Here is a 15,936-nt window from a genome sequence, read left to right on the forward strand (position 1 = left end):
GCAGGAATACAATTTTAGTGCAGTGTTAAGTTAGAGTGCAGTGTGATGTAATCTGTCAAGATATTGTACAATTTACAATAACACTCAAGTGAACATTCATTTAAAGAGACAGTCTAAGCAACTAAACCACTGTAGCTCACCGGTGAGAATACCAGTGATGGGTTGGCTCACAGTTCTTAGCCTGTTCTTGATATTCAAGTTGAAATAACAAAGAGACTGAAAGAGTAGGTTGACTATGAGTGCCTAAGCAAACACTACATGCCATACATTCCAAAACTGTATGCCAACAAAAGCAGAGGAACAGTGTTCAGCAAAATAATCCCTTCAGTAAACTACAGTGGTGATTGTGCTTACAGTGTCCCTTCAATAGAATTTTAAGCGCACATTCTAATGTTGTTGTTAGCAAGTTAATGATCACAAAGTGTTTTTTATGAAATAAGCTTAATATTTTAAGGAACACTCCATCACCATAACCGTTATAGTGTGCTGTAGCAGATATGGTACCAGGAGTGCTGTGGCACTGAGTAATGAGTAATCATTTGCAAATGGAGCTACCCTGAGGTAAGCCCTATGTGTGCAATGCACAGCCACCTGGTTGATCTCAGCCAGTGAACTTATCTCGGTACTACCGTGCTAGCTCAAAAAGTGTCTACTCTAACTCATAATGGGCGAGATCACTGGTGCATAGCAGAACCTAATCTAAATTGTTAAACTGTTGGCAATAGATTTTACAATGTACATTGAAGGGGGCTACTTCTTGCTGATGGTACTTAGTGTTCCTATAATTAGACCTGCTTCTTAACATCTTATATGTTCTCACACATGAAAATTTAATTATGTAATTTCTTGAGCACAGGGTTTGTTATGACAAAAGTAACATTTACACCCTGGTAAAAGGAACACTGCCAAAATAAAAAAAATTACAAAATCACTGTTCATTAGACATACCGTAAATAAAAATAAGCATTCTTTTTTTTTTTTTTTTTTTTTTTTTTTTTGTATCGCTTGTCTGAAGCCTACGTAAGCCATCCTCTTCTTCCCTGCCCAGGCTGTCCAATCACAGACTTTGCAAGGCAGGTGCTCTGGGCAATTGCTTGCTCCTTGAGTTTAGCTCCACTGAGCTAAACGACTAGGAATTGACAGAATTGTTAGTGTAATTGACAGCCATGCATGTTGTAACAAGGTTAATTTATAAAAGTGCTAGTTTCTTTTGAAAACTGCTCTTTTTGTAGCATAAGAAAGAGGAGACACTAAATACGTAAAGCACTTCAGCAATCCGAAGTGAGTGTTTAAGCCACCACTTTGAGTAACTCTGAAACTTGACCAGTGCAATACTGCCATCATGGGAGAGTTGAGGTAAGGTGTCTTCACCCCTGATGTCATTGTAGGAATATCTGTATTTTATAGTCTTGTGTATGGTTCTAATGAGCATAATAGTATAATACATCCTAATGCTGTACTTTTTTTATATATCACCATTTGCAGGCAGATCTCTATGGTTACTTCCATAATTAATTAGTATAATTAATGAATTAGTAGCATAGTAAAATTACTTGCCACTGCGATGTTAAGATTAGAAGAAGTAAATAAATAATGGCTCTTGGCGTCTGCTTAAAAAATAGTTCCTGCTCTTTAGTGCATCTCGGGGCTAAAACAATGTATCAGGAATTCTAATAAAATGTCCTGCTAGATGTAATTTGCATAGATTATAATTAAGGCAATTAGATTACATTTTTTGTTTATTTCCTCTACACCTATTCTATCTGCCTATGTGTAGCGCTTTCTTTTTTTCTTTCCGAATTTTAAAATTGAAATGGTTTAAAGCTGTGACTCTAAACAAACACCCTCCTCCAATACAATAAATGAAGAGTACTTTATAGAATATGTTGATATTCAACAACCCCCAAGGACATTATAGCAATGGTTTTTGTTTTTTATCTTTTCAGTAAGTAATTTCCAGTGAGCATTGCTGCCATGCACCAAATGTTGCAGTTCACTTATGTGTTAATAGGAAACAAATACCATTAGAAATGGACAATTTTCCTAAAAGTCAGAACATAGCCGAACAGCAATTTCCTGTAACAATATATTTGGATGGCAGAGAATGAAAATCCAATCAGCAGAAAGATACAGGAGAGTAGTTTTGAAGAGGCAGCTAAGAGCGAGTGAGGTGAAATGACATTGAAAGTCATTACAGATTGAAAATTCAGCAGATGTAACACCTGCCACATGGCAATGAGAGCAGAATGTTTCTAGCATATTGTGTAACTAACAACATTGGCTCAGTAACATAAATGTAGGTTTGTTTATTAAGTGGGTTCCATTAAATCAGACCTGGACACCTGCAGTCCTTTAACTTTCCTGGCTAACCACTGCCACCACCCTCATCCAGTCAGATGCATTAGTGTGTTGGGACTCAGAAGAGAGATTCCAATACCAGTTATTATCGCCATTTATATAGCGCCAACAGATTCCGTAGCGCTTCACAATATTATGAGAGGGGGGATTTAACTATAAATTCAATGAGAAGACAACTTACAGGAACGATTGGTTGAAGAGGACCCTGCTCAAACGAGCTTACATTCTATAGAGCTCTCCTTGTCTGTGATAAATAATTACTTTGCATTGTACCATGTCTAGTTCCAGTAGCATAAAACAGCATTTTACTGTACTTGCGTGTAATTTGAAATGTTTGCGTGTGTATATATACATTATATATATACATACATACATACATACATACACACACACACTAGATCTCCAAGCTTTTTATGCTCGGGGATCTAGACATACATTTCAATGTATTATTTACCAAAGTAATCATTTAAGTAGTGACATACAGTGATGGGGAAAAAAATAAGTACATTCTCTTTGAATTCTATGGATTCAGGACGTATTGACAATCATCTGTTCCTTAGCAGTGCTTCAGATTAGGTAAATACAACCTCATATGAACAACACATGACCTATTACATTGCGTCATGATTTATTTAACAAGAATAAAGCTAAAATGGAGACGTCGTGTGAAAAAGGAAGTATTCTTCTGTATGGGTTTATCAGTCTCTCACATCGTTTTGGTGGGTATTCTTTACAATGTTGCTTCAGTTCATTGAGGTTTGCTGGCCATTGTTTATGCGCAGATCTTGGACTATAAATTTTCTATCATATACCAATATCTCCAGCATTTTTACTATTTGTTCCTTTGTGAAATCACCCATGATGAATCTTATTGTTCATCCGTTATATATGCCTGCAATGAAAAAAAATGGAACTAGTAACAAATAAGTTATTACTTGTCAAATCCTGCTGGGAATTTTGGCCCCCAGTGTGTAACACACAGAAGATCTGGCGCACTCACTAAACACCAACTTCAAAGCTTACACAATTTAAAACTGTAATAGTTTGGTAAAACCTCCTTTGTAAAAAATAATGGGCATTTAGTTACAGTGTATGATCATACATTGCATAAGCCTGCCACAACACCAATCTAACACGTTATTGGAATGTCTTACTCTAATAACCTAATGACAAAAATGGGGTAAGGGTTGAAAAAAAACGATTCATTTAGTAAACTTTGAAGTTGCTATTTAGTGAGTGTGCTAGATCTTGTATGTCGTATAAATTGCCCCCAACAACACCCTTATAATGTATGATTGTCTAGGTGAGTGCAACATTTTTGGTATGCATGCCCAATGCAACATTTTTGCAACATGATCTTACAGTATAAATAATTTAAGATTGTTTTATTTATTTTGGAAACTTTTTTTTTCCACTTTGTTTTGCCAATCTCATTAAGCAAATTAAGCATTAAAGAAAATACTATGTTATGTGTTTATTAAACTGCAGTGTACTAATTATATGTATTTTTTTTTATTACACAGTACCTGCTTTTAACCTCATTTAAAATATATTTATTTTTTGTTTTGTTTTCAATCTTAGAATAGATTTTTGCCATTTAGTGTTCTATCACAAACCGTGATGCAGTTAATTTAAAATGTGGGTTAAAACCTGTATGGCCTATTAATGCCTTCAGGGTTTTATTACACTTGTATAAATGCAATCTGTTAATTAAACGTATACTTGTTTTAATATGAGTTGACTTAAGGCAATTGTAAATTATTTTCTGTTCTTAACAAACCTTTTGCTTTTCTTGTGTATATAGTGGGATGTGATGACATTTAATGCATATAGTGGGAGTGTTGTGGGTGTCTGTACGCTCTTAGTATATCACAAAGTCTATTAGCACTGTATACACTGAAAAGACTTCTAGTTCTGCTCTGCAGAGTCAAAATTGCATGGGTAAATTGTCACCTGTCACCTGAGTAGTTGGTGCATAGATAAATGCTTTTGTGCCCTGTATATGTCAAATAAACTTCAGATGTGTCACACATATACCCCCAAGTGTCCCTACTGCGGATGGACAGTCCCTGTTGTGGTCCCAAATACATCTCCCTCCTTTTACATTTTAGCTGCATAAATTGTTGGTAAGTTACCTAAAATATCTCAGAACAGCTCCACTCCTGCCCACACCAAAAAATCAGTGTCCATTTGAAATGTTATGCATACATAACAAACTCCAACTGTTGTGGTCTATATCCCAAATAAACTATAAATTATATTTCACATTCAAAGCTGCATAGGTCATTACTCTCATACTCTCCAACTCTGATATATATATATATATATATATATATATTTTTTTTTTTTTTTTTTTTTTTTACTGCTTGGCTGTTTTACTAAGTGATATTTAATTAGTTGCAGTGCACTTTCTGTGCACAGACATTTTATTTTAATGTTAAAGGAACACTGTCATTACATTTAATAAAATAAAGAATTAAATGGTGTATTATCACTTAAAGATGAAAAATTATAATATCCTTTAACTCGTAGAAATAAAACCAATTTAGACTGAAATAGTCCAGTTTTTAAATGGTTCTGCCTTATCACCTGATCAAATTCAGTTTCAAGCAGGCCTCCCGACTTTGTCCTGCCATTCCGACTTGTGACCCACTTGCATTACACTCAAGGCACTAGGACCGTGCCACTGGCTCGTCTCCTTTAACCCTGTGGCATGCTGCTTTATAGTACGTAGATGTTGGGGGTTATATGCTAAACCTAATCTCCAATTTTCACTGTAGTAGTTGGGCACTGTAAGGAAATTAAACTGCAGGTGCTGGACCATATATACAAAATAAACATCAACTAATGGACCATTTGTGCAAAGTGAAAAACTACTACTGAGCCATATGTTTCAAATGAACTGCAGCTGATTTAACAAAATGAACTCCAGCGCCTGGGCCATATGTACAAAAATATATATATATATATATTTTTTTTTCGTTTCAGACTCTTTATAAATTCAGATTTATCATCATATATGGCCAGGTATATTACAAAAAGTATTAGTTACTGAGGCATACATAGAAAATAATTCGGGAGAATGGAGAGGTTATTACATCCTTATTCAGAAAAACCACCACCAATAGTTTGTTACATTGGGACAGTCATCATCCTCGCAATATAAAGCATAACATTCCACATGGCCAATATCTACGGGCCAAAAGAAACTGCTCTATAGTGGAGGGTTTTGAAAGAGAAGCATAATATCTTGAGTTAAGATTTTGTGCGTTAGAATATCCTAATAGAGTCTTGAAAGGGGCTTATCACAGAGTGCAATCTATTAATAGATTGGAGAGCTTGCACAAACCTTTTCGAGAAAATGAACAACTGACACTACATGCAATAACATCAGATTTATTGGTACGCGTTTCAGACACTGGGAACTGACAAAACATTTTTTCACAAGAAACTGGCCAATTCTTCAGAAAGATGATATCCTCAATAAAGTAATCTTACTATTTATTTCCTTCAATGACTTTTCGAAGATCCAGAAATTTTAAAGATCCAAAACGACAGTTATAAGACTCAAAGAGAATACACTAATACATAATATATATGTGTGTATATGTTAATATATTACCTGTATGATGCATATAGGTATATCATACTACACAGGTCTCAGAAATAACCTGTCAAATTTGTATAATTTTTACATAACTGTAATTTGTCATACAATAATTAAAATGCCTATCAACAATGTTTTTTTTAAATACAGTTTAATAAAAAAGATGTGGAAAAAAAAAGAAAGAAACATAATGTAAATAAATACATTAGCATAAAATGACATTGTTCTAAACAAAAAGGAACAATCTGTGTGGGCTCTGAAATGCCATCTTGTGGTCATAATCTGTAGGGCGCAATACTAAAATATATCTATTCTGTCTTGTTTATCTACTTGTCTTGCAAGATAATTTAATATTAAATTAAATTACGCTAAACCTATGTGTTGTCTCTCACAAGCTATAGTTACCATGATCATGATGGAATACTATACCGAATATGTTGTTTTTCTACATTACTTGCAACATTCTTAGTTGTCATTACAGTGCTGTTCTACTATAATATTATGTATGTCCCATACATGCCTATATTTTGCTATCTGATATGTACGATTGGTAGGTACAGAAATCTGTTTAATTTAATGCATTTGTCAGACAGTCATTTAAACTGGAGTCTAAGAGCAGCGTAGTGCCCTTTATACTGCTATGTACACAAATAACCACTAATCAGAAAAGTTGTAAGCATAAAAAGACATCTCTAATAGTGAACGTAGTTGCTAAGGCATAATATCTAAGGGAGCAGGCCATAAACTTAGTCATAATGGCAAGCAACATATTGCAAATGCACTTCATTGAGGAAAAAAGTGCAAGTTTCTGTAATTCACGTAATACTACTAGGGAATATGGTTGAATATGCTTACACATTCTCTTTTTGTATTTATACAATTTTATTGATGTACCCTTTCAATATATAATATTAAAGAGAATGTACATAAATATGTCCTCGTAAAAGGTAAGTGAAAGACTTGTGGCACTTAATACCCCTACCCCTTAATACCCCTAGTCCTACCCCTTAATATCTCAAACCCTACAGTGTTAATACCCCAACCCCAGCCTATACCAGCACACACAGTGTTAATACCCCTACCCCAGCCTACCCCAGCGCACACAGTGTTAATACCCCTACGCCAGCACACTATGTGTATTAACACTGTGTGTGCTGGGGTAGGGGTATTAACACTGTAGGGGTATTAATGACATGGGGTAGGGGTAATAAGTGACCCAAGTCTTTCACTTACCTTTTGTGAGATGGACTTTCTAAGGGTTCTTCAATAGCTTCAGTAGAGCGGCGACCGGTCCAAGATGGCGGCCGCATTCCTCGCCACTCAGCACACAATGTCATAGATGTGCAGCGTCTATGTGTTCTATGTCTATGGTGGGAAGGATAGGAGAGGCACAGAGAGGGTCGGAGCATGCTGGGATTTGCTGTCTGGTACCTGCATGCGTTGTGTGCTGGCGTCAGATTCTAATTTTGCACAGAACTGACATTAGCCTGCACCTTTGTTACACCTTTGAACGCTAAGGGGTTAAACTCAGTATGTGCAGCATTTCACAGCAAAACTCTAAGTATTTTCACAGATGCAGACTGCATGCACCATGACTACTTCAAATCAGTGAAATGACCATGATGCTTGGAGTATCCTTTAAATCAGGACAAACCTTAGCCCCTTCTCCCCCCTTCCCCCACCCTCAGGGCCCACCTCCCTTGATGCTGGAGGGGTTAAAACCCCATTCAGTTACTTACCTTTATCTAGCGCCGGGCTCCCTTAGCGTTGGTGACCTCTCCTCCCACTCTGATGTCGGCTCCCGAGTGGAGCGGAATGCGCATGCACAGCAAGAGCAGCATATGCATTCAAACAGTCCATAGGGAAGCATTTCTCAATGCTTTCCTATAGACGTTCTGCACACTGAATGCGATTTTCAGGAAGACAACCAGATTCCTTTAATATTTATTGTAACATGAAAAATGATCATATAACAATGAATCTTCTCAACTGAAAGACTCTGTTACATCTTGTCATTCATTTAGCTGGATAGAGGTTTGTCACTTATAGTTCTTGTGTTTAAGACAGGATAGCCATGGCTGTTTGTTACCTTTGAGAGAGAGAGATACTAACACGCGCGCACACACCCCAGGAAGGGCATGGAGCTTCCACAACCAACAGCTTCATGTGATCTTTCTCACAATAATATTGGTAAACAGATGATTGACTTCTGAAAAGGTTGCTTAAGTAATGCAAAGCGTGAAAGAATTGAGTATTCAGTGCATTATGTTTCTCCTTAGCAATTATGGGAGTCTTTTCACAATTTTTGTAATTTGTTTTTTGACCTCTTACAGGTAAGAATCTTACATTATGTTAATATGAACACATTGTGAGATCATTGTTACGTTTATTATTATTGTATTTTTCATTTTTACATGAAATATATAATGTTGTGTACAGTGGATAGACATTTTAATTATTATTATTACTTTTTTGAAATTAGTTGTGCTTTGTCACCCAGTGGAAATGATCTTTAAAAAAGGTACCCTGTCACCACTGTATGGCCTTTCACTTAGGCTAGCATTTCGGTTTGTTTATGGATGTCCATCCTCATCCTCTGCTGCAAATTGAGTTCAGTAGACATAGAATAAATGTCACTTTTTGCTAGCTGCATACACAAACTTGGAATGATTGAAAAAGCAAGTGTGGGAAGGTTCTTTCAAAGAGCTGTGGGGGACATATATCAAACTGTCGATGGCACTTTTACATCAAATATTTGGGGAAGTTTATTAAATCTTTTTTTCATCTTTTTTTTTTTTTTTTTTTTTTGCGCCACAACTGTAATTTTAGAATTTTCACAATCAAATTATATTTTCAATACATCTGACATATAGCAGGTAGTATTGCCAATTATAACCTGTCCTAAGCTCCCCTCAACATAAACGCATGTAAGATGTTATTCAGTTTGGTAGCTAATCTTTAGATTATTTCTGATCCATCAGTTGCTTCTGAGCACCAAAATCACTACATCTTAACCCCTTAAGGACCAAACTTCTGGAATAAAAGGGAATGACACATGTCATGTGTCCTTAAGGAGTTAAAGGAGTGCTATAGTGTCGACTGTTCACCCTGCAAGGGTTAAAAAAGGTGTTGATATTTCAATGACCTTTTATCTTATACCACCTGCTCTCTCAGTGGCTGGCGCCACCTACTTGGCTGTGAAAATCAATCTTTATGATCTTAGTCAATCCAGTGCTTTCCCACCAGAAAAGTAGAAGACTGTGTGTGTGTATTCAGCAATTTGTCTGTATGTGTATTCAGCAGTCTCTGTGTGTGTATTCAGCGGACTGTCTGTATGTTTGTGTGTGTGTATTCAGTGCACTGTGCGTATGTATTCAGCAGTTTGTCTGTATGTATTCAGGTTTAATTGCCGTGTTGGCACTTTCAGGGGAAAAAAGTTGCCATTTATTGCGGTTTGGGCTATGAGAAGCATCTGATTGGACCACAGATCATCAGAATTGGTGACATCACTTTGGGTGGAGCAAATGTTGCATAGAGCCAGTCTCCATGCTGGAATATAGACAAGGTTAGGTTGTATTCATTTATTATGAATTTTTTAAATTATATTTAAATGAAAAAGCCATGGATCTATGCCAAATAAGTAACTATCTTAATGTAAATAATGTTTTATTCCACTTTAAGCTATAATTAGAGATCTAATTTGATCTAGCAAAAAAGAATGGGGGGTGACCCCAGTGAATAAAATCACTAATAATAACCAACACTAGACTAGAATATCAGGAGAAGTAGGAGTTTGAATTTGATATCCAATAGAGTGGGAGCCCAACGTGGGCTTGACCAGGGTAAGAAATAGAGCAAAAGGGGTGGAAATACACCCTAAAGAAGAGAACAATAAAACTTAACTTTTAATAGTTACAAATAAAAATACAGTAAACACCACCTACCACCCTAAAACACATCCTAAAACCTGTGTGCACTATGTACAGTATAAAACAAAAGTAGCAAGAGACCACTATTGTACATAGGTAAATATGGAGTAAGAGGATAATCACCTGACCTTGGTTGTATGAGTCTCAAACACAAAGAGGGAGAGGGATCACCCACTGAATGTATCCTGAATCCTAATGGTATAAAGAATATATTTATTGACAAGACTAGTCTTCCAAGGAGTGATCCACGATCCTTATCTGTTAGCAAGGCTAATAGAAAGAAATAGGTTATGACTAACACCATAATGAGATATTGTAACATATAAGTATGATATGTAGCATTGTTACAAAGGCGAAGGGAATGAAAGCAACGAGGGAGTGAGTCAAAGTCCCTAATGTTGCATTAAGTAAAGTACAGAATGAGGGAAGGTACCCTATCTGCACCTGTGACTTTGAGGGCACCCCTTAAAGGGACGCTATAGTCAGCAGAACAACTACAGCTTATTGAATTTGTTCTGGTGAGTAGAATCATTACCTTCAGGCTTTTTGCTGTAAACACTGTCTTTTTAGAGAAAATGCAGTGTTTACATTACAGCCTAGTGATAACTTCACTGGCCACTCCACAGATAGCTGTTAGAGATCCTTCCTGGGTCATGGCTGCCTGAAATGCATCCAAACATTCAGTGTCTCCACCCTCTGCATGCAGACACTGAATTCATTGATTCAATTTATCTCTATGAGAAGATGCTCATTGGCCAGGGCTGTGTTTGAATCATGCTGGCTCTGCCCCTTATCTGCCTCTTTGTCAGTCTCAGCCAATCTTATGGGGATGCATTGTGATTGGATCAGGCTACCACTTCTGATGATGTCAGCAGACTGCTTGTTTTTTTTAGGCAAACAGCATGCAGATTTACAGCTTCTGGCTTAAATACAGTACGATTTTTCTATATTTATGGAGGCATGAGGGGCCCAGGGGGGCTAGATGGTGGTTTTAACACTATAGGGTCAGGAATACATGTTTGTGTTTGTGGCAAAACCAACCTCACCACTGGGCATTGGAGAAGCCTGTTTGCCCGCCTCCTGCCTGCTGACTATGGCCCCTGGGAGATGTGGCCCTTTAAATACAGTATTTGGGCATATTGTATTTTATTATGCTGCTGCTGGCCCTTTAAGAACCATCTGGGGACATACTGTGGCGTTGCTGGGTGGCCACCATTTCATGTATCAGAAGCACATGGTGAGAACAATGGATGGCGGCCATTTTAACTCACAGACACTGTTTGGACTTTTCTACACGGTGCCATCTCGCCTGTATTTGGTGCACAAAAACATCGTGAAGTAGTTTTAAACTATACAACAGGGGACACATTATACAGTAATTATTTTTCACATAGCCTGTATATGTTCTGCGGAATCTGCATTAATCTGTATCTTCCAAACTACTGAACGGATCTGGGTGAATTTTGGATATGTGGTTCACCCAGATCCCCCGGTTCCGGGGTTATTGCATGTGTTGGGGTCCCTGTGATATGTTTTATAATACTGTATTTCTCTGCCTGTCATAATTATATTAACCATTGTGTTCAGTGATCATATCACAGGCAGAGGGGAGGATTTTGTGTGGGAGTGTCTGTGTGTATTGTACGGATTGATTGGTTGTATTTGAAAACCCTGTGGGCAGTACTATGTTTGTGGATTGTGAATAAAATAGGCTGTATGTGCCAGTACAGTCAGTTCTGCTTGACCTCAAATCGAAGTGTCGTCTCGTTATTGGGAGAATTGGATTGTATGCTGATTGCCAGGAGTGTAAGCTGATTGTATGCTTTTCCTGTTCAGCTGTTTACAGCATTCATATGCTTGAGAGCATTCGTATGCTTCTCCGGTTCGGTGGTTGTGGTGTCTGCTGCAGTGCTTGGAGTCCTCAGGAAGCGCTAGGAGCATCCTTCAACGGAGGTACCCAGTCGGGGTGCCCGTCGATCCGTTACATTGGTGGCAAGCGGTGGGATGGCGTCTTAGTGCGAGGAGAAGCAGCTCAGAGACACTGGTAACGTGTGGAGTTAGAAATTGGGGGCAACGCTAGTATCCGTACAGCGCCCCTGGCTACAGCAGGATGGAATTGGCTAGTTTTCGGACAGCGTTCCATGATGAGGAGGCGGCCGCGGACTACAGGGATGCAGACAGAAAGGAACTGGTATGATGCCCTGGAAGATGCCCAGTGGCGGCGAGGTGAGAGTCTCCCCAGTGATGAGCAGCGGCTACAAAAGCGTGTGGCGATGCGGATGTATCTACTGGGAGAGCAGCCCCTGGTTGAGTGGGTGACAAGACTAGAGACCCTGGTATGGCAAGAGATCTGGCTAGACAATGCATACCAGGCCCTCTGGTGGCATACCGTTCGACTCACCCCCTGGGCTGCCGAGCACGACTTACCGGAGGGGGATGATTATGATGGCCCGGGTTTATTATGGGATGCCTTGGATGCCGACATTGATCTTGGCAGCACGGAGGGGTCTAGGTTTTGGGACATCTACGACTACCGGATGGGCATGTATTTCTGGGCTGACGAATGCGAGGTGAGCAAAGACATGACCCACCTGGTAACAAGGGAGTGGGAGCTGGAGCAGGACTACCAACACCTGTTCAGCTTCATGCAGCCCCAACCTACCCAACAAGCAGAACCAGACCTTCTAGACTGGTGCTAGGAAGACCCACAGATGGCAGGTGGAGATGGGACGGCGGTCTCTCTACCGGCCCTACAGGGATGCTGGGCAGTCGGCCCAGATCCCCAGTGGCAGTGTGAAGTGCAGGGAGTGGAGAGCATCGTCTCCCCTCCCCAGCGGCAGTGTACCTTACAGGGAGAGGAGAGTAGCGTCCTCCCTCCCCAGCGGCAGGGTGAGCTACAGGGATGCTGGGCGGTCAGCCCAGATCCCCAGTGGCAGTGTGAAGTGCAGGGAGTGGAGAGCATCGTCTCCCCTCCCCAGCGGCAGTGTACCTTGCAGGGAGAGGAGCGCAACGTCCTCCCTCCACGGCGGCAGGGTGAGCTACAGCGATGCTGGGCGGTCGGCTCAGATCTCCAGCGGCAGTGTGAAATGCAGGGAGTGGAGAGCAGTGTCTCCCCTCCCCAGCGGCTGAAAGTATGTAAGGGAGAGGAGCTTGTTACCCCCTCTCCCCAGCAGCAGCTTAGCCCACCAAGGGGAGACACTAAGTTCCCCACCGGCACAGATGGGACCATGGTCTCTGCGCCCAAGCTACAGGGAGTACGGACAGTCGGTCCTGCTCCCCAGCGGCAGAGTCTTCTACTGAGTCTTCTACTGCATGGTGACCTCGTGCAGTAGTTTTAAACTATACAACAGGGGACACATTATACAGTAATTATTTTTCACATAGCCTGTATATGTTCTGCGGAATCTGCATTAAACTGTATCTTCCAAACTACTGAACGAAGATCCCCTGGTTATTGGGGTTATTGCATGTTTTGGGGTCCCTGTGATATGTTTTATAATACTGTACTTCTCTGCCTGTGATAATTATATTAACCAATGTGTTCAGTAATCATATCACAGGCAGAGGGGAGGATTTTGTGTGGGAGTGTCTGTGTGTATTGTACGGATTGATTTGTTGTATTTCAAAACCCTGTAGGCAGTACTATGTTTGTGGATTGTGAATAAAAGAGGCTGTATGTGCCAGTACAGTTAGTTCTGCTTGACCTCAAAACTAAGTGTTGTCTCGTTATTGGGGGAATTGGATTGTATGCTGATTGACAGGAGTGTAAGCTGATTGTATGCTTTTCCTGTTCAGCTTTTTACAGCATTCATATGCTTGAGATCATTCGTATGCTTCTCCGGTTCAGTGGTTGTGGTGTCTGCTGCAGTGCTTGGAGTCCTCAGGAAGCACTAGGAGCATCCTTCAACGGAGGTACCCAGTCGGGGTGCCCGTCGATCCGTTACAGTGTTTAATGCAAAACCCCAAGCCCCCCCGTTACTAAGTATGAGCAAATTACCCTTCTTCCGCTATCTCATTTGTGCTGAAAGTAGAAGCTAAATATAGATCATGTACAGCTATAGTGGGTGGTCAGGGCCATTCTAGTGGACGAACCGAGACTTAAGATAGACTTAAAAAATGTCTTTAGTCAAATTTGTAGAGCATTTAACCATTCAAACAGTTAGCATATGGATAGACAATTTAGCTGCTGGATCAGTGTCTGTGGATAGCGCCCTTCAGTACCCCTATTTATATCTAATTAGATCGAACACTGCTCTAGAGAAGTATTAACGTTAATAGATTTGTTACACAAGTTACATCAATTGTTTAATTAAAATGCACATGCCAAGGAAGTGTGAACAATCATATTTTTCAAATTAAGTTATTTACGCTAATGGTTCTCTTTTTTATTTCTTTATATGTTATGCAGGACTGGTCCATTACGTATCAAACACGATAGTGGAGACTGCAGCTTTGTATCTGGAGGTAGAGGACAAAAGCCGACTGAAGATAGCTAATGCGCAGCTCCTCCTTCTACTCGATATATTGCACTGCATGCTGAAATATACATCTGGCATTGTGCGAGTGGTTATTCAGGTGTGCATAAAACTCTTTATTTTCAAACAAAAAATTCAATGTATGATGATTAAACACATAATTATTTATTTAATTAGGTTAGGTAATAGCATTAATCAGTTATCCTTCCTACCTTTTCTGTAACAAAATGCACGTAAAGGGACAGTCCACTGCCCAAATTACTCCCCAAATAATCACTGTTTAGTAGATATAGTTCAGTATGGTAGATAGGGAGCAGCGCCTTACAAATGATCTCAAGTCCAGGAAATGCAGTGGATATGTGGAGAGAAAAAGACAAGAAAACACAATATAGTGTAGTATCTTCTGACAGTTGGTGAAAAGCGTATAAAAACGCACTTAGTTATTAGGAGCTATAGATGAGCTCCAAATGGTAGCGCCTGGGCAGTACAGTCCCCGCCTATGGATATGTTGGTCATGTAGGGCCTTGGCAGATGTTGTATCTAGATCTGATCACAGTGGTGGTGTGTAGGTCTCCAAATTCCCTGTGTCAAAGAAAGTCTTCCCCCAGTACTCACCCTCCTCCTTGACACTTTAGCTCCTTCTTTGGTCGAAGTAAGTCAAGCGTAGGAAAAATACAGGCGACAAAGTAATCCCTACTTTGTCTTATGTTTTAAAGAAAACTAGTTTAGAAATAAAGAAAAGTAGAACAGATTCTGAGAGCAAGAGAAGAGGAAACAATACGAGAAAGGTAAGTTTGGCGTGACGGTGTCACTTTAATGATATGCCACTGGAATATTATTTTTATTTTATAGTTTGTTTTAGAGGTGAAGTATTCATCACTGAGAGAGAACCCAACAGAGCTGTAGGCTTATACAAATATCCATAAATATTTATGAGAATAGAAGATCATATTTTAAGTTAAAGATTCATATGAACCCCTTAAGACCGGAGGGCGTACAATTACGTCCTTTTTTTAAGTGGCTCTAAACGCCGCCGGGCGTAATTGTACGCCCTCCGGTATTTTTTTACTTACCCGATCGCCGGCGATCCCACGCCAGCGATCGCGGTCGGGGGGACTCCCAGGGAGCCCCCTGCGGCACGTCCGCCCTCCAGCAGCCCCCCCGGCCATGTGAGAGTGAGGTCCTTGCGAGGACCTCACAATCACATGGCCAGTATAGCTGGCTCAAGCATTGCCAGCAGGGGGACTAACTGTAATGACAGTTAGTCCCCCTGCTGCCTGAATTCAAATTAAAAAAAAGTTAAATAAGTGTAAAAAAAAAAAATATATACTTAGATCATATATATATATATTATATATATATGATCTAAGTATATATATATATATATATATATACACACATATACATACTGTGTGTACTGTGTGTACACTGTCTAGGTGTATTTTACTATTAATATATATATATATATATTAATATCAAATTACAAGTAGACTGATACTGATTAAATATAAATATAATTATTGTTATATATATATATTTATATATAATATAAAAAATATGTAAATAC

General features: G+C 39.4%; 1 protein-coding gene across 1 annotated transcript in view; it reads left to right on the forward strand.

Annotated features, from left to right (window-relative positions):
- The window catches only part of ULK4 (unc-51 like kinase 4), a 953,247-nt gene that overhangs the window by 614,935 nt on the left and 322,376 nt on the right, over positions 1-15,936 (forward strand). The window contains exon 32 of the mRNA XM_063452087.1: positions 14,303-14,469. Coding sequence (XP_063308157.1) covers positions 14,303-14,469 — 167 coding nt within the window. The remainder of the gene's footprint in view (positions 1-14,302; positions 14,470-15,936) is intronic.

Source organism: Pelobates fuscus, chromosome 4 (assembly GCF_036172605.1).
Source record: "Pelobates fuscus isolate aPelFus1 chromosome 4, aPelFus1.pri, whole genome shotgun sequence".
NCBI classification, from domain to species: domain Eukaryota; kingdom Metazoa; phylum Chordata; class Amphibia; order Anura; family Pelobatidae; genus Pelobates; species Pelobates fuscus.